Here is a 21,679-nt window from a genome sequence, read left to right as displayed (position 1 = left end):
CCTGTGTCCGCCATTTTATACTACTGACTGTAGATTGGTATATGTGCATGTTTTCTTGATTTGCACACCAAATTATTTCAAATTATTTCAATGTTCCTATGTTGGCGCAGCGACGGAAACTAAAAAGCTGTTTTGCTTCACGTGCTTTTGTTTGACTCGACCAACGTGTACAGTTTTCACAAAAAAAAATCAAACATTTAAGGTGGCTTTGAACGCCCTTTGGATAATTTTGGAAACCTTGCCTAACACTGTGTTATTGAAAATGCACATGCATAGCCCAAATTTCAGCCCGGAGTAAAGAAGCGATCAGCGAAAAGCCCAAAAGGGTTTACTGAGGGCTCCTGCTCCAGAGAGACACAAATTAGAGTTTCTTGAAGAATCTCATTGGGGCAAAATAAAGATTGATTGATTGATTGATTGATTGATTGATTGATTGATTGATTGATTGATTGATTGATTGAGTGAGTGAGTGAGTGAGTGAGTGAGTGATTGATTGTTTGATTGATTGATTGATTGATTGATTGATTGATTGATTGATTGATTGATTGATTGATTGATTGATTGAAAAAAGTGTTATTCGGCAAAAAAAAAAATTGATAATAATTTAGGTTGTCTTAAGATAAGCATGCTGTTGTTACTATTGATCCCAGACGTCTGTTGAAATGGCTTTTTGTTTTTTGTTTTTTGTTTTTTGTTTTTTGTTTTTTTTGTTGTTGTTGTTGTTTTTTTCTGGCCGTTACACGCACCGTTGGTTTCAGCCGCGGATGAAAGAAAAGATCACTTGATGTTGCAAATTCCTCAAATCTTATCCATGCGATGGATGTAGCATCTGTCGGACCCTTCTCTGTAACATATTTTGATTTGTATCTTGCTAGAAAGTGCGAAACTCAGCAAACTTGCAAACAAACTGTGAACTGTGAGAGATTCACTGATTCTCCTCAGTCTTAAGGGGACTGGGTACGAAAGACATACCCATCACGTAAGGAAACACGAGGTGTCTCCTCTTGAGGAACGACTATTCCTCCAAAAATGGTAACCACAGCTGTAAACAATTCGTCACCCTCCACGTCGGTTGCTGAATTAGTTGCTTCATTCCTTCGGGCAATCGAATACCTGGTCAGGCAAATCTGCCTCAGAATCGACGAATATGGAATAACTGCGCTACTAAAAACAGTTTTACTGTTCGTGGTGCTGTTTGCAGTGAAGGAAAACCTGAAACACACGTTTGGTTACGAGTGCCCAGAAGAAAACTACTATTTCTACGGAAACCTTTTCATTTATGGCCCAGCAGTTTTCTTTTTGTGCTTTGCGTTCGTTTTTTCTCGTTCGTTCTGGGAATTCGTAACGAGTTGCTGCCGTCTACACTGCAACAAGCGACTTTTGGTTTCGCCGAGGTCCGCTATAGACATCTATCTCGCTGTTTCATCTCCCTTCCTGTGGGTTGCGTGCGCGCTCACTGAAAAAGATTATTACGTCTGCGCATTTTACGGGCCAATAAGTTTTGAAGACCGACCACATAGGTGGACGAGTCAACCCAGCGCTGGATGGGTAAGGAACGCAAAAAGTCGCAGCCAAGTGCTGGCATGGGCAATTATACTGTCATGGGCTCTGACTTCAACTGTGGTTGTCTCACTTCACCGGTGCTTAAACAGAAATGAAGAGGAGAAATCCAAAGGATACATTACCGTATAGGCATATTTTTAAACTAAGTCTTACCCTGTAAAAAATGTGAAGATGACATATCCTGTCTGGGGTACTCCCATTTACACAAGTTTGATGCCATTTACACTGTTTAAGCCTTTAAGGTGTCCCTTTTTCACATAATTTAGACAAGCTTTACTTTGGGAGCAGTGGTTCCCTCATAGTTAGTGCGCTCAACTCTGGATTGAGCAGTCCAGGTTCGAACCCTGGTCTGGGACATTGTGTTGTGTTCTTGGGCAAGACACTTTACTCCCAAATTGCCTCTCTCCACCCAGGTGTATAAATGGATACCGGCAAATTTAATGCTGGGGGGTAACCCTATGATGGACTAGCATCCCATCCAGGGGGGAGTAGAAATACTCCTAGTCGCATAATACTACAGAAACCAGTATAAGCTCCGGCCTGATTGGCCACTTGGCTCATATGCAGACTTTACCTTACCCTTGTAAGGGCTTCTTTAATACTTTTGTTACACACTGTTATGCATTGATAGGTAACAATGAGTATTGCTACTCCCCCAAGATTTTCCAGCGTATTTTTTGTGTTGCTGTAATGTTTTACTGGTACTATGCTCATCTGTGTTACTTTTCAAATTTCAGTCCAACTGATTTTACACTTCTCCACAAATATGTACATCACAACTGTTTTACTTTTTATAGGGAGTTATAACAAGGACTGCATTTATGATGCTAGGTACTAAACTTGTTGAATTGACGAACATTGTTTATTCATAAATATTTACACATTTTCTTTATCTTGTATTACAATGTACATAAAACATGTCAATAATTAAAGCATGTTGTTTACTTCAAGCTTAGACATAATTTAAGGTTATTCAATGGCCGATTCCCTTTACGAAGCATGCTTGCAGGGAACCATGGTAGTTGTATTCATTCCCTTGGACCCTGCAGGCATGTCTCACAGAGGGAGTTGCCAATAAGTTAGTTTTTTGTGTGTTTAAATTAATTTGAAAACTGATAGCTATGGCATTTAAATAATCTAAATGATGGGAAAGTTCTCATGATATAAATTCTCCATTCGCACCAATAATACTATTATATTACATAAAGCAAGTTTAAATAGTGAAAATCAGTGCAGCCTCAATTTACACTTTGTTGGGTCAATTTATTGACATGAGTAGGTTAGAGCAGTTTTCAATTCAGTGTCCCAAACCAAAGTAATCACTATGGTCAATCACAGAATGCAACAAAAAAACTGAACCAATCAAAACTAAATAAACAATTACATGAAGCTGACATGAAATGTGTGCGAGTGAGTCGTGATTGGTTTTAGTTTTACTTCTGATTAGATGACAAAGTAACGGGAAATGTTTGGCAACCAAATACAGTTAAACACTGTTTGATGACCAAACATGTTGATGTTGTACTGAATGGTAAAGGGTATCAAATGTGTTTGATCACTGTCCAAACGAACAAAATGTTTTACAATGTTTGATCAAAATGTTTGTCATTGTTCAAATTTTATCAAACACAATTAAACATGATCAAACACAATCAAACAAGGTGTCCAAATGGGAAAATGTTTGGTCACCAAACAATGTTTGATCGCGTTTGACCACCAAACATTTCCCATTTGGACAGGGCTTTACCGTACAGATCCAAAACCGAAGCAAACATGCATTACTTAATCACTTAAGTCAAAGCTGCTCTCCAGTCATACTAGAAGAGCTTTCAAAGATTTTTAGTCAGTCTCAGAGTTGCAGGTCTCTATTTCACTTGTGTGAACAAGCCTGTGTGTCCTTAAGTTGCTAAAATACTTGAAGTTTCTCAAGCAAATTTCACACTGAAATACTTGTCCACTTCCCACTGCAGATGTCTTACTGTCCTTGGGGGAGTTTTCTATCATTTTCTTGTGGACAATATTCATGTGAGATTTCAAATTACTGAAGTACTTGAATTGCTTGGTACAAAAGTGACATTGGTAGGGTTTATCAGCTCTTGGGGAGAGTATGAAACCAGTTGTACATTCACTGAACCCTCTGTGTTCATTTAAGCCATTCAATGGAGGTACAAGAGGCTTCTTCCTGTCTTTGCTTCTTCTGTAGTTTTTCTCTGTGATACCTTTTGAAGGCTTTACTGCATACCCAGGGGATTGACAGGAGAGGAGAAGCATATTTTCCTTTATCTCAGTTTGAATTGTTTTGTCATCACCAATGCACTGTTCAGCATCAGGTAGTGGAATTCTGTGACTGTACTTTCTCAGTTTGGGACTAAATTGATAAAGAAAATATTAATTATATTAATTTTTTTCAAAATGATGTATGTTCAGGATTTTGTTGTTAGACTACAAAAAGGAAAGCAACAAGAAATTTTGAAAAGGTTTGTGTGTACATCAATTCATATCTTTGCTTATGATGAACTACATGTGGCAAACCAGTGCAACATAATTTGTATAAAAATGTTTTCAGTCACCTGTCATTCTGTGAAAAATTTCCACTATTGCACCTGTCAGTTGTGGATCCTTCCTGGGTATATTGATGGCAACAAAACAACAAAGATCACAAATTAGAACTACCTTAGTTAATTAGTAAATCCAGTTTTATGTCTGGAGTGAGTATGATCAAAAAAGTGTAGCAGATTATTGGAAGTCAATATGTCAAAAGTGTTGTAGAGTTGAATGCAAGCATAGAAGTATATAAGATAAATATTAAAGAAGCTGAAGTTTTTTTTTAAATATACCTCACTCTTCCTCTTCAGTTGTCTTTTGGACTTCTGCAGCCCATTCCTAGTGTCTTCGCTGTTTTCCATTTTTACATGTGCATAGCAGATTTCACCAATTTATAAGTGCACTCATGAACAAACATCAGAATTTATATCGAAACATCACGATCAAAACAGACAACACGCCTGGAGTTCGTTTTCGCACTTTATCTTATCACAACGAACTTCAAAATGGCCGCCAAAATGCCTAAATTAACCACAATGCAGTTGGCGCAGAGTTTGAGAGGAACTCGGTCCTAGACCATTTTCGTGTTCATTTGGCGGGAAAAGAAAGATTCGATCTTTGCGAGCTTTATTTCGACGGGAATATGCAATTCACGGGCAATCCTAAGCGAAGAAAGAGTAAAATTACAAAATTAGAAGACGCAGAAAATGTTGGCAAGTATGTACACGGTCTGCAGATGTACAAGGTTCCGCCAACAGACAACATCACGCTGGAAGAGTTCGAGGAGTTCGCAATCGACCGATTGAAAGGTACATGAGCTTATAAACAGGAATTTATTTTAAGCAACAAGATTTCAGAACTTTTCTCAAGGTCTGTGGAATGATTTTTCGCGTAATTTAAGCTTACTTATTCTCTGTTGACGAGTACAAGTGCAGGCAGAGACTGAGAGACGTCCAAGGATTCAAGATCTTTGTTTGGACTCAAAATCTTACATGTGCCGTCAGAGTCCGTTATCTCGATAAAGATCGAGCTTCACACAAAAAGCAATACGGCCAAAAAAATAGTTCGTATCATGTCGTTGCACAATGACATACTCGACCCTTAGCAGTTACTGCCCTGGGATGTAATGGTTATCATTCTTTTTTGCTGGGGGGAGAGGGTGCTATCCCGGGGGATACTCCCTTGTTTGGGTTATATAGGTATGTGCGGCCCCAAATGGTATGGTTTTTCAGCCGTTTTGGTCATAAATAGGGTATGGTTTTTGCACTCTAGTCTTGAATTGGGAATGTTTTTTAGAAGAAGCTACTTTTTCATCATTATCAATTATGTTTAGGGCAACCGTGCCTGTCGCAACGGTCATATATAGGGTATCAAATTTTTGGCCAGGTTATAAATAGGGTAGGGAAAATCGCAGATTTTGGTCATAAATAGGGCAAGGGTTTTGGGAAGGGGGCTGCACACCCCCACCAAATTTTTCTGGGAGTACCTCCCAGGGGTGATCTGAAAATCCTTATGATACAACCTCTGTCAAAACAGCATTAATGCATGTGAGCTGATGAAAAATCCACGTGTCCTCAAATAAAAAGTGATTCCTAATCACTGAGCATGGCTGTCACTATGTGCTGCAGTCCATGTTTCACGGCATGACCAACCTCTAACAGAGTCAATATCTAACTTACCTGGAATCTGATCTCCCCAAACCCCAGATTGTAATAAATTATTTTGAACTGTAAGAACACATTAATAAGCATATCTATAAGGGTGTGACCGCAATGGCAGTCTGGAATTTTTCTCAGTCTTGAGCCACACTACTTGGGCTTTTGATAAGATACCAGCACCTTGACTGTGTGCTAGAACTTCTTCCTTAACTTAAACGATAATCATGTCAGGCATTACAAAACTAACTTAAGATTTATTTCCTTATGTGTCAGTTCTGAGAGAAGTTGAAACATTTGGTATACGCTACAAAAGAAGTTCAGAAGAATATGACACTGCTATGAAGGAAAGCTTGAAAAAATTCTTACCACAGGCACAAAAAGCTCATAAGGTATGTGATAACACTCTTAATCCCAAATCAATAGTTGATTAATAAACCTACTTAGGTTCTTGGCCTACAAAATATTATCTTTTTTCTTTATTCTATTATTCTCGTATTACTTTGATTTGAATAGAATCGTGAGGATGAAATTAACATCACTGAAAGACGAAAAGACCACATCTCCCATTTTATCCTACGCCTTGCATATTGTAGATCGTAAGTATTCCAACTACATGTATGCATATTTCTTGCAATAAAAGAAGGTTATCCTCTGCATGAGAAAAATTTTAGTAGGAATTCTCCAAGCATTTTGTTTCTTTTTTTTTTTTTTCTTTGCAGGGAAGATCTCCGGCGTTGGTTTTTGTCTCAAGAAGTTGAGTTATTCAGGTAGGCACGACATGTCAGGTAGAAATAATAATTAAATGTAACGAAAGCATTTAATGTCTAATTCAAATGTATGAGTTTACAGCCAGGCCAGCACTTATCCAGTGTCATTTGTGTGAAACAAACAGAAGTAATTCAAGTAGCCAAGGTAGAGCTAAACTTGCCACAAACCAACCTCATGATGTTCAGGGTAGAATAGCTAAACAAGGTGCAAGGTTTTAGGCTGCGAAGCAGCAGCATGGTGTGAAGGTTGCAAAGTGGCAAAGTGGGCAACAAAGTCTTGAGAACTTGTCTCACTTGAAGGGTTTTCATTTGAGTTTCGTGCCAAAAATGAGGAGTTGCATGACTTGCAACTGGTGTCTCAGATTACCTTTGTGAGTCCTTGACTTGAATCGTGGAACATATTGATACCTTAAATAACTAAAATGTCCTGCAACTGTTGTTCTGAACAATCTCCTATGTAAGATGCTGAAACGCCCCAGGAATTTAGGTTCGAGACCTGATCTTTCATGAGCAAAAACAGCAGAACCACATGCACCAAGACGACGGCATTGCTATTGCTGCTGGTCTCCATTTAAACAATCAAAAGTGTGCAGAGCTAGCTCTAAAGTCAAGCTTTTCCCAGTTCCGGTTTGGGCAGAAACTTGCCTGTTGGCAGGCTAGGCCAAAACAAGCACATCTCTTCTGGACAGATACTGCACTTCCACTTTCTTGTGCTGGTAGTCAGGCAATATAGAGTATTCCGTGGCCTTTGAGGCTTCCTTGTTAATCACTTTCACAATCGACCCCAAGTTACGGCTACAAGTCACGTTTCATTGACAGTTCTGTCCCCAAGGAATATACATGGCAACTCTGATTGGTCTAAGCGCAGCAACCTATTTTTGGGTCGCTAAAATTGGCGCCAATCAAGTATTAAAAGTCCTTCATGTGGTAGGTAATGAATAAACAAGATGAAGGACTTTTCTGAAAGTCTAGGGCAGAGCTTGCTTCCTCATACTGTATATACATGTAAGCTGTCCTAATGCACATAGTTTGCTTTAGTTTTGGAAAGGGCAATGACACATACATGTGTAAGAGTATCAAACACAAATCTGTTATTGTCTTCATAAGATTCCATGTTGAATAAAGCATGTTTGTATTTGAATAAATTGAAGTTTCATGCTAATTCCTGACAGAGGAACCCCTATTAAGCAGCTACCTCTCATTTTCCCAAGGGTGGCTGGCTACTTGACAGGGGTTTGACTGTATGTTAATTTAAGGACTTGAGTTTTAGCACTTTGCGTGCATTGCATGCCTATTATACAATTTTCTTTTCTCATGTTAGATTTCGTCTCACAGAAGTGGCTAAAATTGACTCAAAGGAAGTGGATGATTTTCTTAAAGCCAATGGCTTGGACTACAAACCAGTATGCACAATAATATCACAAGTTATTTAAATTTTATTATTACTTTCAGAACTTGATATAAACAAATCTCTTTTTCTTTGAACGAGGGAGCTTGAATTGAGTATTCTTTATAGTAACGATACAAGTAGATGGGGTGTCTTGTTTTTGTTTATGTTTTCTTTTTTGTGTGCAGATTGACCCTGCAGAAAGAGAAGAAAAGGAGTCAGAGCTGATGGATGCTGGCTTCAACCTCTCCCATCTTAAAGTTGTGGCTACTGACTATTTCAAAGTAAACATGTACTTCTTGTATTATTTGTCAATGTATGAACACTAGCTAGTGTAAAGACTGCTTTCCAGAGAACAACCACACTCACTTCCAAGTAAAGAGTTAAGATGTTGACTCTTCCGCATTGCAAATCTTCCACCACCTTCAAGAGTAATATGTTATTTTATTTCCAGGTTCCCTTTGTTGAAGCTCTTGATCTAGTAAGATCAAGAAAGGTTTATCTGGAAAATGTAAGTAACAAAAAAACGTGGCCTGTCAAAGTGATTTTGTACTTCTTATAATGATATAGCTTAGTTATTTAGTGATGTTCTCTGATTTGCTATATAACCTTTTTATCTTTGTGTTGTTGCAGGGTTTTGCATATGTCCCTAGAGATGATCTTGTATCCCTGGTAGCTAATGAATTTCGTATGCAATTGTCTCGGGCGCTTGCAGTAAGTGTCTTTTCACTTTACATCATCATTCTGATGGGTTTCTTGTTCCATTGTGTTATACAGTTGAACCTCCGGTTGGACCACCTCTCATCAGCGAACAGTTTTCCAAAATACCAAAAGTTTCCAAGTCAGATCATTATAATAAAACCTCTTGTTAGCGACCACAGTTGAACCTCCGGTTGGACCACCTCTCATCAGCGAACAGTTTTCCAAAATACCAAAAGTTTCCAAGTCAGATCATTATAATGAAACCTCTTGTTAGCGACCACCTCTCATAAGCGACCGCAATCCCTTTTAGGGCTAAAAATTTGAAATTTTCTGTTTTTAACCTCATCATAAGCAACCACTTGACTGATAGTAGAGCAGAAATTGATAATAGGGTGTTGTAATATTATCACATTCCTGGGAAGTACCAGAGACAAAAATTTCTTAATGGGAGTACCTTGTTCTTTCTCTCAAAATTGACCTTTCACATGAAAAAAAAACATTAGTTTATAAAACATTTAAAACTTTAAAGAAAAAAATGCACATACACTGCACTTTGTCAGTCTTAAAGGAGATGACCTTATATGTGTTATAATTACTGAAAATTAGAAGTGATATCCCTCTGCAGGTACCATACGAGACAAACTTTTGACGCAATGTCTGAGCTGCTCTCGTAAGCGACCACCTGAGCTTGACATTTTAGGTGGTCACTTATGGGAGGTTAAACTGTACATTAACCAATGTGTAATGTACATACCGATGTTTCCTTTAGATGACTGCCAGGGCTTTGCCTTACCTAGAGGAAGATGAGAGGCTGCTACCAAAGTTGACAAACCTCAGGTAAAATGCAAGATAGTCTTTGTTAACTCAATATAGAACCCTGTGAATCAGACCATTGATGAGTCACTAAGATCTCACCATATTAGAAGAACCATTTCTAAATAGTAGCATTTAAAATGTTATACAACACCATAACATAAAGCAGCATATTTTATTTAGTCGACAGTATGTTGGACAGGACTACAGTCACAAAAAAACAGCAGCAGGAAAAGTTACCTTGGATCAGATAGATAGTGTAAGTGCATAATTTTTTTTTTTTTGTACATTACTGTACCAATACCATGGAATACCAGAGAGTGATCAGTATCTTATTTCTCCAATGTTGTGACCCCTCATTCTTTCACTCCACTTAAATGAGAATATAAGCCTTATGATTCTTGACTTACAGTTGTCAAGAAGCTCCTTTCCTTTGTGTATGCGTCAGCTTCATACAGCACTGAAAGAAAATCACCACTTGAAGCACGGTGGCCGTCTTCAGTATGGTCTGTTCCTTAAGGTTAGTAATTTGTACTCCTTTGATAAAACTCAGAGAAACTAAGAATGTTATAATAAATTATCATTCCAGACTGTGCGATATTTTATGCTATAATCTATCAAATATTTTTGCCTTTGTGTGATTGGTATAGATACATGACTGAATGTTCATGATTATTTGGAAGCTGGTTAACGCTAACCCAGGATTAAAAGTTAACCGAATTATAACTTTTTCTTCTATACAAGTGTTTTTTGCTGCTTTGTTTTGTGTATATGGTGATTATTAAAACTCAAAATAGAAGGCCAAACAATATACAGAAAACCTCACCGCAAAGTTACAAAACTCAAATCAAAATTCTACCTTTTCCTGGGTTAGCTTAATCTGGCTCTGAACAACCTGGCCCAGGAGCTACGCTTTTAGACTGGCCTAAATCTATAATTATATTATTTTATGTTTGCCTGTTTTATTGCAGGGTATTGGTCTCAGTCTGGAAGAAGCACTTATCTTCTGGAGAGCAGAGTTCACAAAACTTATGGATGTGGACAAGGTATTTTACAATAAACTTGCACCAAATTTTCATTCAAAGAAACGCCATCAGTTTAGAGAAAGATAATTTCTTGATCTCAAGACTAAAATTGGTCAACATATTTTAACGTGCTTGTGTTCATACTTAAACCAACAGCCAATAATCTGGTTTATATTTTTAGTTTGACAAGCAGTATGCATACGACATTCGTCACAACTACGGAAAGGAAGGCAAAAGAGCAGACTACACACCATACAGCTGTATGAAGATCATCATGTCAAATGCCCCTGGTCCTGGCGATCATCATGGTATTATACTTTTGAAGCATATTTTGGATCATTTTAAGATTTTTTTGCAAGATTTTACATCTTGCTTATTTATTTCCCACAACCACATTTTGTAAACACTGTATGGTTCCACAAAATGGTGAGTATCTACCCAACAGTAGGCTCAATTTCCAGCCATTTTGGGAGTACTTTTGTTAAATGGCTGGAAATCAAGCCTAACCCAACAGAGGATCAAGGGAAATGTTCAAGTGAAAAGGGCTTTCAAATACTTTTTTAAGGGAAGTATGATGCTTAACTGGAATGTCCAGAGCAGTGGAAGGAGATTCAAACTGAGAAAACTACCATGGGAAGTAGGGCTATTTTTTCTTCCAACACTGCCAATAATTAAGTTTCCTTTTGTTTGTTGTTGTTGTCGTTTTACTTGTTGTTGTTTCCAGGGTTTTTTTTTCCCTATCTTTTTTTCCGTTAAAATGAACGGTCAACTGAGGAATTGACAGACACATTTGTTATTACACTTTTTCCACAGGGTGCCCATTTAGACACACTGATGCTGATCTACTGCGCCAACGCTTAGCAGCTTACAGAGTACCCAAGAAGGGTATTGACGAGGTAAATCAAAGTATCCTCTGAAACATGTAACTATGTTTTTTTTGCAAAACCTCAAATCATCTCAGATATACTCTGTATCCAAAACAACACAGCATACCCACTGGAACTGAACTTGTGTGGACTGTAACTTGTATTGAACAGTGATTTTCATTGCTACCATGAATGTCCATCAGGCATTTTTTTGTTGTCATTGTGCAGTTCCAGAAAATATCCATACTCCCCCCACAGAAGGGATTGGAATTTCCTGGGGGGTGGGGGGATCTATGAGACCAAAAAAAATTAAAGAAATGTATGAAGCTTAACTGGAATTTCCAGAGGGGTGGGGAGGTGTTAGAAAAATCCCTTCCATGGGAGAGGTATGGATATTTTCTGGAACTACACATTACTTTTTCACAGCTTTGTTACAACCTTTTCCTGGTTTTTCAAACTCAAGGTCCAGGGAAGGAGCTAATATATGAAAGATTTTGCACATACATTATTTGCAGTACCAAACAATGGTTATAAATACAGTAGAACCTCATTATCTGGAGCTATTTTTTTGTTTGTTTCCCTTAAGAATTTGAGATAATAAATTGCAAGTTCTTACATGTAAGTATGCAAGTACCAACTTACATGTAACAATGTCGAAACTTTGTCTAGTGATGGCAACATAGTATGCTGCATCATAACAATTTCAAAATCTTGTGTACAACATTTTGGCATCACCTGGTCGCCATTAGATGACACAAAACATCCTGTACTAGCATTAATATTTCTTTTTAAATGTTTCTCTCTATCTTTTTTAATCACAATTCTTGTGTGTAATGATTTTTCTGGTTTGCAGATAATGGAGTTTGTGAAAGAGTCCCATTACCAGCTGGCCTGTACAAGATACTATGAGCTGACACATGGGGTATTATTTTCTCAAATATGTGATCCTTTACTTGAAGTATGCTTGAAAGTATAATAAAAGAGCTCAGTCATGGTATTTTGAGTTATTTTGGCCACATACAAAATTACCTTTAAATGGTAGGAAACCTGAAAATAACAGTTTAATAAGATAGAAAAACACCAAAGAGATAACGATAAACCATAAAGGAACAAAGATGGAGAAGATAACACAGATTACAAACCATGAAATTGAGACTTAAGTTTTCAATATGCGCAAACCGTGACCGAGTTCTTTTAATAGTGTCTACAGAGATTGACACTGAAAAATAATGTATTCATGTGGACATATTAATAATATAAGAGCCTCAAATTAAACGTTTTTCTAAAAATTTTCCCAACAGGTAACAGCCAGTTCTGCTGTTCATCATCCCAACCAATACTTTGATGAGAGTCGTCAGTCACTACAGGATAGACAGGGTGGGGCATCACGGCTAGGAAGTGCTGCTCACAATGGACTTGATCATGGGAAAGTTACTGTAAAGAATGAGATCAACAGTACCACAAATGTCCCTCAAACTGACACAGACAATGACCTGGGAGACATTCAAATGGATGATGATGACGACATTCTCGGAGAAATAGAAAAAATGGACACAATGGCATAGCTTGTGGATGAATCTTGTTCATATTTTAAATAACGAACTAATGGCACATTTGGACATTGTAACTTAACTGTAGCAAGAGAAGGAGTTGATACTATCTATTAGAGTTACATGGCCCAGTTAGCTGAGATTTATTCTGTGCTAAAAATAATGAGGACAGGAGATGTAACATACACTGAATTATTTTATTTTTGTAACAACTATATCAGTGCTCTTACAAATTTGCTGTACAGAATATTACAATCTACTTTATAATGCACTTTGTTGTTGCATCTAGGTCTAATGTAAATTAACGTTTTTGCAAAGATTTATTTTTAAGTATTTGTTTAAATATTAAATATCTAACAACACATAACGTATACCTCCTTGAACAAAAAAGGCAATCTAATACCTTTTTTGCATGTACAAACTTTCATAGATTGCTTTGTTTTGATTTCAAATTAGCATTTACTTGTAATCATCAAACAATTCTATTTCTATATGTATTTCTGTCAATAATTGGGCAAAACACCTGAAATTTCTAATTCCCACCACAGATAGGTGCTACAAAGACAATTCAAGTGACCTTCGGTATTTCTCACACTTGGAATGATTTTTGCAAACTAAGTTAAAGGTTATTTTGATATGATTAATCTTATCTTTCACTTCACAATCACATTAAAACAAAAGCAATTTAAATGTGTGAAACTAAAATTTACTGCTGCTCATTTAGTTTTGCAAAAGATACCCTTGGCATATATACATGCCTATCTACAAGGTAGGTAGGTAGGTAAGACAAGTTGTTTGCAACACGTTCTTTTGCTACCTGATCAAATATCTTGAAATTGGAATGCATTTTGGTTGTTTTACTTGTGAGATGTGATTAAAACACAGCTCTGTCAAGATGTACTTGCACTAAAGTACAAATTAAACTGATATTTAAGCATTAACCAATTCCTCATCTGAGTCATCACTAGAATCCAGCTCCTCATCCACCACTGACTTGCGTTTTTTTGCTATTGACACCCCCAGGCCAATAATGTATATCTGTTGAAAAAAGAAAAATCACATCAATGCCTTTACTGAGTTCAATGCCACATCATCAAAATCTGATCCATCTGCTTATATTGACTTTGAAGTGTTACAGTTGAGGGCATCAAACACTTTTCAAAGGGTTTACAGCACTGGCGGGGGGGGGGGGGGGGGTGGGCGAGGGAGTCTAGAGTTGAGTTCATATGTTAAACAAGGTGAAATCTTTTCAGCTAATTAAGAGTACTACAATATTGCAAGCTTCATGAGTCAGAGGCAAAAATTGAAATATACTAACTAAAGGTGTATTTCTGTAGTTTTGAGTTCAAAACATTTACTTAAAGATTCCCAAATATGCTCAATGAAGAAATTCTTATTTATTTTCTCTAAAAAGAGATCGTCCACTTGATGTCCATCTGGCAGAAGCAAAACAATTATAAACACAAATAATTCCCATAAAATTATGTTGGTGGAGGAAATAATTCTGCACTCATATATTACTACTCAGTGTCAAAGGATTGTAACTTGGTATCTCCTGTTTGTAACATCTTCAGTAGTGTGTGAAGTACTTACTGCCAGAAAGAGCCATGTTCCCCAGTAATAGCAGGCACCAAAAAACCAAACTTTGTAGAAAAATCTGTTGAGTAACATGGCAGCTCGAGTCATGATGCATGTACCTAATAAAAAAAAATGACCACACTGGCTGTCAGCAAAATGTATCCTTGCACCTGCAACCAAAATTACTATTAAAAAATAAAATAATACAATGAAGACACTTAATCATCAACAATATAATGCATACAACAAAGATTTCAGGCAAGCAAGTTAAATGTCACCTTGTACTACGAAAGGAAAAAAGGTGTGCTCTAGTTTGAATCCTTTCCACTGAGGGTTATCGGCAACTTTCATCGCACAAGTTACCAGACAACATGTGGAGAATTGTCAAACCATGCACACATTTTGAAGTGGTCAGAGTCCTTTTATTTTGAATAATTTAGTGTTTTTACTATAAAATATACAAGTGTTTGCAGAAACAACATCCCAGTCAACTAATCTATGTACAGCAAGTGCTCAAAGATATATAGTCATTGTAAACAGTGAAAATACAGCTGTAAACAGACCTTCAGGGGCAGCAGTGGAGCAGACTTTTGTTTCAAATGTAGTAGTCACACTGCTATTTCCAGGTGCAGTGCCATTAGTATGAACTGTTGTGTTACTGCTGTGACCTGCAGTAGATGTTGTTGTCTGCAAAAGAAAGTATTTTAATTATGCTTACCGGTAAATACCTTTTAACCTATTGTAAGTAATTCCATATTCAGGAGCTAGATTCACTGAAAAGTGACGAGCTGGAAAAGAAAGATATCCAAAGCGCTATCAGTGATGTAACTGAAATATCAACTTACTCTGTAATGTTGGCTGCCATACATGACATACTGAGGAGCCAGTGTAAACAACATAATGTTTAAGAAAAGCATAGTCAACATCAACATCAGAACGAGAAACAGTAGAGCTTGCGGCATAGTCTTGCGGGAACGTATTTTGTAGAGCTTTAAACTGTGAGTTAAGGATGGACCTTACTGAAGGAGACATTGATATATGCACAATCTAAATGTATTGAATTTTACATCGTTAAGTAAACATTTTATCAAATCGGACTTTATGTTCATTTTATACATAGACGTTAAGTTTGTGGTTTCCTTAAAAAGGGGGATGTACATTGTATAAATACTTCGCCAAAAGATGCTTGAAGGTCCACATGGATCGAAACCTTAAGATTTATGGGATGGGATGAGTCGTTACTGTTGCAATTGCGCATGCTCACTAGCTCGCTAGTTTGAGCACTCTGGTAATGGCTTAGATACTACCACATGTGTAGTATTTGGGGCGGCTTTTTAAGCTTAGCCTCCATCCCAGTCTTCAGCACTGCACTGATGAGGCCCAGAAGGCCGAAACAGTACTGTCTGCAGTTGGATAAGGAACTAAAAAGGTTAAGTCTGCATCAAGCCAAACAGCTCGCACAGCCAGAGCTACACTAATCACTGCTTCTGAAGCATTTACCAAAGATTTTCTCCTTCCCTCGAGATGCTTTCCATCACAGGGAACCCACCAGCATGAAATTAGAAAGTCTTGCCAACAACAATGCCCAATTTCCCTGGCCAGAGCTTTTCCCCGGAGTCACCTCAAAAAGGGCAGGCACAAGTAAAATAAAAGTTTGTGGAAAAACTTGGAGGATACTCTAATCCAGCAGCAGCGTATGCTAATTGCTCTGATCCCAGACATGGTACAGTAAAGGAAGTAGAGAACAATGGCCACAAACAAGCAATAGTCCAGTGGAAAAACCTGAAAAATATATGAATGAAATGTGTAACAGATATCTTAAACCCAAGCAATAAAACGAAATGATACAAGAAGCTAAAAAATAAATAAATAAAGGATAACAGCACCTTCTGTGCATAGACCATGACAATGTTGATAGGGTTAGGCAGCTGAGGTTTGGTAAGTACATAACCATACTTGTACCCCAGTGAATTCAGAGCCTTGTCCAAGCTAGAAATAGATATATTCCAGACGAACATTAATTTGTTAAATTTCTTTTTTAGTTGACTTTTAAAATGAAAAAAGAGTTTTTGCTGATAATTACCAAGTAAGAAAGAGTGAGACGATGATGAGCAGTCCAAGTAACAAGAACAAAACACCAAATACAACTTCAAATGGACGACAGCACTTGAGGCATTTGTTAAGCCAGCCAAGGTTTGCAGCCTGTAAATGTCTCTCCCTTCTAATGAGGAGTTTTTCCTCTCCCTCAAGGCATGCAAGCGTTCTTCGATCATGGCCAGTCATTGGACGCCCATCCATGTACTTGGCTCGGATCATGCGTGCACGCTCTTCAACTGATTCGCGTTCATGGCTGACCTCCAGATGTTCTTTCTAAATGCACATGATTATAAAAAATAAAAAATAAGAACAATCTAAAGACACACCGACTTCACATTCAAATCAGTTTTCATTTGTAGTTTAAAATGAAATTGGGCAATGACAAGTGCTTGAATGCATACTTCATGTATACTCATTACTCATATTAATACCTTTGAGTTCTTAAACCCTTTCAGCATGGAGAAGGGCAAGGACGTCATCCCATAAGCCTAAATAGAGAACAACGGATAACAAAATATTTAATTAAACTAAACATTAAGAAAAGTGCACTGATCACTAGTATTGCAAACTTGTTTTATTTTATGTCTTACATGTAAATGATGAATTCAGGAGGTTGAAAGTATAAAATAACCTATAACCTGATCATCTCTGAAAAATGGTGTTGACCGAAAACCATATTCTCCTAACTGGGACTGCATAAAGAAGACTTGAGAAATTAGTAAACCACCATAATGTACTCACTGTATAGGTGATCATGATAACCATGCCAATGAAGGAAAGGAAACCCATAAGCAGTGACAGGGCAGTTTCACCATCTCATAAAGAAAAATAACAAATTAAAATACATTGCAATACAACACAAGGTAAACTTTAATTTACATTTTATTCTTTAATCTTTACTTTTGAGTCATAACAGATCAAAAATTGTATTTAACAAGGAATGACGTACTTATATTTCTGGAACATTAAGATTGGAATAAATTACTTACTATGAGCCTGCAATTCATCTTTTAAGAAGCTAATTTTCTTCTCCCATTGGGTTATATTCTTTGGAGGCTTTTTCAATGGTGCAAAGGCTCTGCAAATCAATTTTCGAATAATTCTTGAAATTTCTCATATGATTTTTGGCTAACTATGGTGCAGTGGCCTCATGGTTAGTGCGCTCGTTTCTAGATCAAGAGGTCTGGGTTCGAGTCCTGGCCAAGGACACAGTGTTGTGTTCTTGGGCAAGAACTGTGATGGACTAGCATCCCGTTCAGGGGGACTGAGTGGAAATACTCCTAGCCGCTTCATGCTACAGAAATCGGGATAAGCTCCAGTAGCTATGAGCCAGTTGGCTCCAAGACTTCACTTATAGTGCTTATAGAATAATCCTTACCCAACAAGAAGAAGAACAATGGCAACTATCAAAAACCCAATGGTGTACTTCAAGGCACCACACATCCTCTGTAAACAATAAAGAAAATTTGTAGTTAGCACATGACAAGGAATATAATTCATGTTCCTTTGAGAAGAAAATTAACTGAAAGTCTGTCTTTTTCTGTCACATGAATCTTACAGACTTCTACCATCTCATTTTTTTCTACCAAAGAAATGCCTGGAATCTGCTGAGTTATATGTATGGGTTATTGACCAAGTGTGAGGTCAAGATGGCTGGATATTGGCCAAGTTCTTTTTTTGCGTGTTTATGAACCGAGACAGAGTCGAGGTCCATAAACTCACAAAAAAAGAACAAGGCCAATATCAAGCCATCTTGACCGAACAAGCTTGGTCAATAAAGGATTTATTATATGGTTTTCGCGGAAATTTTTCTTGCGGGACATGGCGGGTAGTCCCAAGCAAGCAAGATAGCTCCATCTTGCCCGCTCATGGAGCTAGCCATATAATAAATTGTATTCACCTGTCTTGTTGTGGCATCCTCATCTTTTTCTTCATAGTAGAAGTACATGAATGGCATGAGTATGAATGCAAAGAATGCCACCAACGAGTACAGCACTGAAAAATAAAAACAGCATTGAACTTCACATTTGTTTAGTATACTTATTTGTTTCAAATTTTAAGATATTTCCAAAAAAGAAAAGAAATGAATGTTTTTAGCATCTCTGTGTAATCAAGTGGAAGCCCAGGTTACACAATAAATGCATAATACATTTTAGCAGGGTACTGTTTGATAAAGTTGGTGTTACGAAGACATACAATGCACATGGTAACTTAGGGATAAATTTTATTTTTCCTCCATTTCCTAGCCTTGTGGAACCCGCTAAACAGAGCAACTCATAACTGATTTTATACAATAAAATATACCACACAATACCATAATATCCTACAGCAATTGTCTGCTCAAATTCATCTCTCATAGTCCCATTTGTGCTCCAATCCTGTCAAAAGAAAGAACAAAGAACTGTACTTTCCTTAACAAAAAAATGAACATCTTTTTTGTCAATAACCAGACATCCTACTCCCCCCCCCCCCCCCCCCTCACCCTCCACAAGGTAAAGGTAAAGTCTGCATATGAGTGAAGGGGTCCACCAGGCCGGAGCTTATCCTGGTTTCTGTAACATATAGCGACTAGGAATATTTCTACTCCCCCCTGGATGGGATGCTAGTCCATCACAGGGTTACCCCCAGCATTAAAATTAATTTGCAGGTACCCATTTGTACACCTGGGTGGAGAGAGGTACTGTGAGAGTAAAGTGTCTTGCCCAAGAAAACAACACAATGTCCCCTGCCAGGGCTCGAACCAAGACCACTCAATCCGAAGTTAAGCACACTAACCATGAGGCCACCGTGCCCCCACACCCAATGATACAACAGGCTTTGGAGAGATGGGAGGGGGGCCAAATATGAGGGGTGGAGGTGAGGCAGATCATGCTTGAAGAGAAACATTTGTCTCTGGACAGTGCCTCAACTACTTGTCATTAGTAGCTTGGGGTACATAGCATACCTTCCAAGTTCCATCTGAATTTTTCATGTATGAAACTAAGAAGATGTCCACAGGAACAAGAGCAATAGTAAGCAATGTGATAGCCAGGGCCAGAATGCCAGTTAGTGTGGACGACACTTCAGACTGCGCATGATCTTGATAAAAACGGATGTAGAACCATGAAAAAATAAATGTTAACTGTTGGTAGAAAACAAAACAAAAAACATATTAGATATAGGGATAAGTTGGCATCTTGAAGTTATAATTTGCCACTCCAGTAAGACAGACTAGGGCAATGTCATCAAGTTTCAGTACACAAAGGAATAACCACTGTATTTTCTTTAGTTAGGAGCAATTGTTTAGTTGTAGTGTATTTTATGGTCTTTTGTATAACTTCTTTTGTAATGGCAGACCAGAACCCAAATTTTGCCGGGATTTTGGCACTTCTGCTACACAAATAATAATAACAGTAACCCTAACAAATCTTGTACACAGAATGGGCAACGCTGACTTAGTGTCAAGTAACTATCCAGTTTCCTGAGCTCAGAATCTTTAAACTTAGGTTTAGGCTTAAACCAGCTTCATACCCAGCTTCAACTGCCAACTGGTGTCAACACTTAAGTTTATCGTACACGAAACCTCTTACTTCTAACCGTAACATATGACACAACAGTTGTAAACACGCTGGAAATTAAGTATTTAAAATTACTTGTTTTGCTTGCTACTGATGGAAAACCCATCAAGAGTTTTCAATATTAATAACGTATTTAACTCACCACCACAACGACTGTAAATGGTATCCAACCATATGCTAACACCTCCTGAGGGATGGCCATCCCTTATTCTTTCAGAATGATTTAATTAAATTAATATGAGAGAACCCTACGACGTATTCCGCGTGTTCAATTCCTTAGACCTCAACTCTTGCACAAACACAAAACGAAACAGAAACCACTTGAAGTGTATCCTGGTGCATTGTGGGAGTCTCACGGCTGGGATCGCTCGTTTCCAGTGCTTTTATTGTCTCGGTTGGTCACGGCCAGGGTACGAGAGGAAAGAATTATAAGCAGAGAAGCTATCATATCATTGAAATTGTTTTGAACAAACGTAGCCTGGCATATCTTGAATATTTCAAAAAAAAAAAAAAAAAAAAAAAAACAGCAGTCAGTGGTCGAAAAGGCGTAGTCTCTTTACTGGCCCTCTATTTTCTACAAAATCATCCACCAATGGGGCGGTTAAAATAAACCCCGCGGGGAATAGAACGAGCGCAAATGTATGATAATGGGAGTAGACTAAAACAGCGGAAAGTTCGAGATAAAGTTCAGCGGCACTATTAGCCGAAAGGAGTTGACGCATAGTTCATCAGGTCAAAATACCGATGGCGAGACAAAACGGTGTGTCGCCGGAGTGTACCAAAAAAGACACGATTCGCTATCCACCTTAATTTTGAGCATTTATTGGAAATCCGGTCCTATCAAGTCAGTGACTTGATATCACAGAATACGAGGAAAGTCACAGGTCTTACAAGACTTTTTATTGGCTAATTGTGGATTCGGGTATTGCAGTAAGGTAACAACTAATGGCAAACTAGACATCTGATTGGTTGAAAAGGTATAGACTACAGTTGATCGATAGAAGGAACTCAGAACGCACCTCTTTCTGCATTTTGGCTAAGCTGGTGCTCAATATTCTTTACTGCCGCCTCGTTGTACCAAAAGAAGAATTTAGTGCGTGAGAAATTAATTTGACGTGATTACTAGTGAGTAGTCTTTCAGTCGTCTCAATATTGTTTTCTTTGGCTTCGACAAAGTGAGCAATACTTAGGTTTAAACTAAACTGAATTAAATTTATTTACCTTAGATATTTTAACTGCTCAGACCTGAAGGGTGGTTTCTTGCTTTTTCCAAAAGGAACAACACTCCACTGAACCATTGAGGAATAGTAAACGAATTATGTAACAGAAGGTGCGTTTCCCGGGTTACGTTTATCCTTAATCTTGCAAGTCGTGTTTTTTCACACGCGGCTTGCAGGTAGAGTGGCGGAGCATTTCAACCTAATAACCTGGAAAGCTGGTGGCAGCACGGTTTGTTATGACCGTATCAATGAACACTGAAACAAAAAGAAAACAGTAAACGAAGCGTGAAACTGGACTCCATTGATTAATTTTTAACGCGATCAGGTACTGTTCTCATTATATCATTATTGT

General features: G+C 37.8%; 4 protein-coding genes across 4 annotated transcripts; 2 read left to right on the top strand and 2 right to left on the bottom strand.

The window, feature by feature from the left end:
- Positions 1-679: 679 nt before the first annotated feature.
- LOC110061157 (uncharacterized) lies at positions 680-2,964 on the top strand. The gene has a single exon (XM_089279644.1). It carries the CDS (start codon positions 1,030-1,032, stop codon positions 1,690-1,692), a length of 663 nt encoding a protein of 220 aa, XP_089135770.1. The 5' UTR covers positions 680-1,029; the 3' UTR covers positions 1,693-2,964.
- Positions 2,404-4,664, bottom strand: LOC110061167 (uncharacterized). Its single transcript, XM_089279645.1, has 3 exons — positions 4,401-4,664; positions 4,134-4,186; positions 2,404-3,931 (listed from the first exon to the last, which is right to left on the bottom strand). Exons 1-3 carry the CDS (start codon positions 4,467-4,469, stop codon positions 3,403-3,405), a joined length of 651 nt encoding a protein of 216 aa, XP_089135771.1. The 5' UTR covers positions 4,470-4,664; the 3' UTR covers positions 2,404-3,402.
- On the top strand, positions 4,651-13,820 carry LOC110061067 (DNA primase large subunit-like). Its single transcript, XM_020767890.2, has 16 exons — positions 4,651-4,916; positions 6,039-6,154; positions 6,279-6,361; positions 6,485-6,532; positions 7,854-7,935; positions 8,108-8,203; positions 8,374-8,430; positions 8,553-8,633; positions 9,391-9,458; positions 9,618-9,693; positions 9,847-9,954; positions 10,406-10,480; positions 10,641-10,767; positions 11,273-11,355; positions 12,179-12,247; positions 12,627-13,820. Exons 1-16 carry the CDS (start codon positions 4,751-4,753, stop codon positions 12,888-12,890), a joined length of 1,599 nt encoding a protein of 532 aa, XP_020623549.2. The 5' UTR covers positions 4,651-4,750; the 3' UTR covers positions 12,891-13,820.
- LOC110061066 (putative lysosomal cobalamin transporter) lies at positions 13,059-20,646 on the bottom strand. The gene is made up of 15 exons (XM_020767889.2): positions 20,250-20,646; positions 19,495-19,671; positions 18,865-18,928; positions 18,451-18,545; positions 17,929-17,996; positions 17,540-17,628; positions 17,292-17,365; positions 16,982-17,038; positions 16,537-16,823; positions 16,340-16,442; positions 16,131-16,235; positions 15,299-15,442; positions 15,017-15,140; positions 14,469-14,572; positions 13,059-13,913 (listed from the first exon to the last, which is right to left on the bottom strand). Exons 1-15 carry the CDS (start codon positions 20,307-20,309, stop codon positions 13,806-13,808), a joined length of 1,659 nt encoding a protein of 552 aa, XP_020623548.2. The 5' UTR covers positions 20,310-20,646; the 3' UTR covers positions 13,059-13,805.
- Between the last annotated feature and the right edge of the window lie 1,033 nt (positions 20,647-21,679).

This window comes from Orbicella faveolata, unplaced genomic scaffold (assembly GCF_042242905.1).
Source record: "Orbicella faveolata isolate gen_17 unplaced genomic scaffold, um_ofav_v1 contig_47, whole genome shotgun sequence".
NCBI classification, from domain to species: Eukaryota; Metazoa; Cnidaria; class Anthozoa; order Scleractinia; family Merulinidae; genus Orbicella; species Orbicella faveolata.
This window is presented reverse-complemented; position numbering and strand designations above follow the sequence as displayed.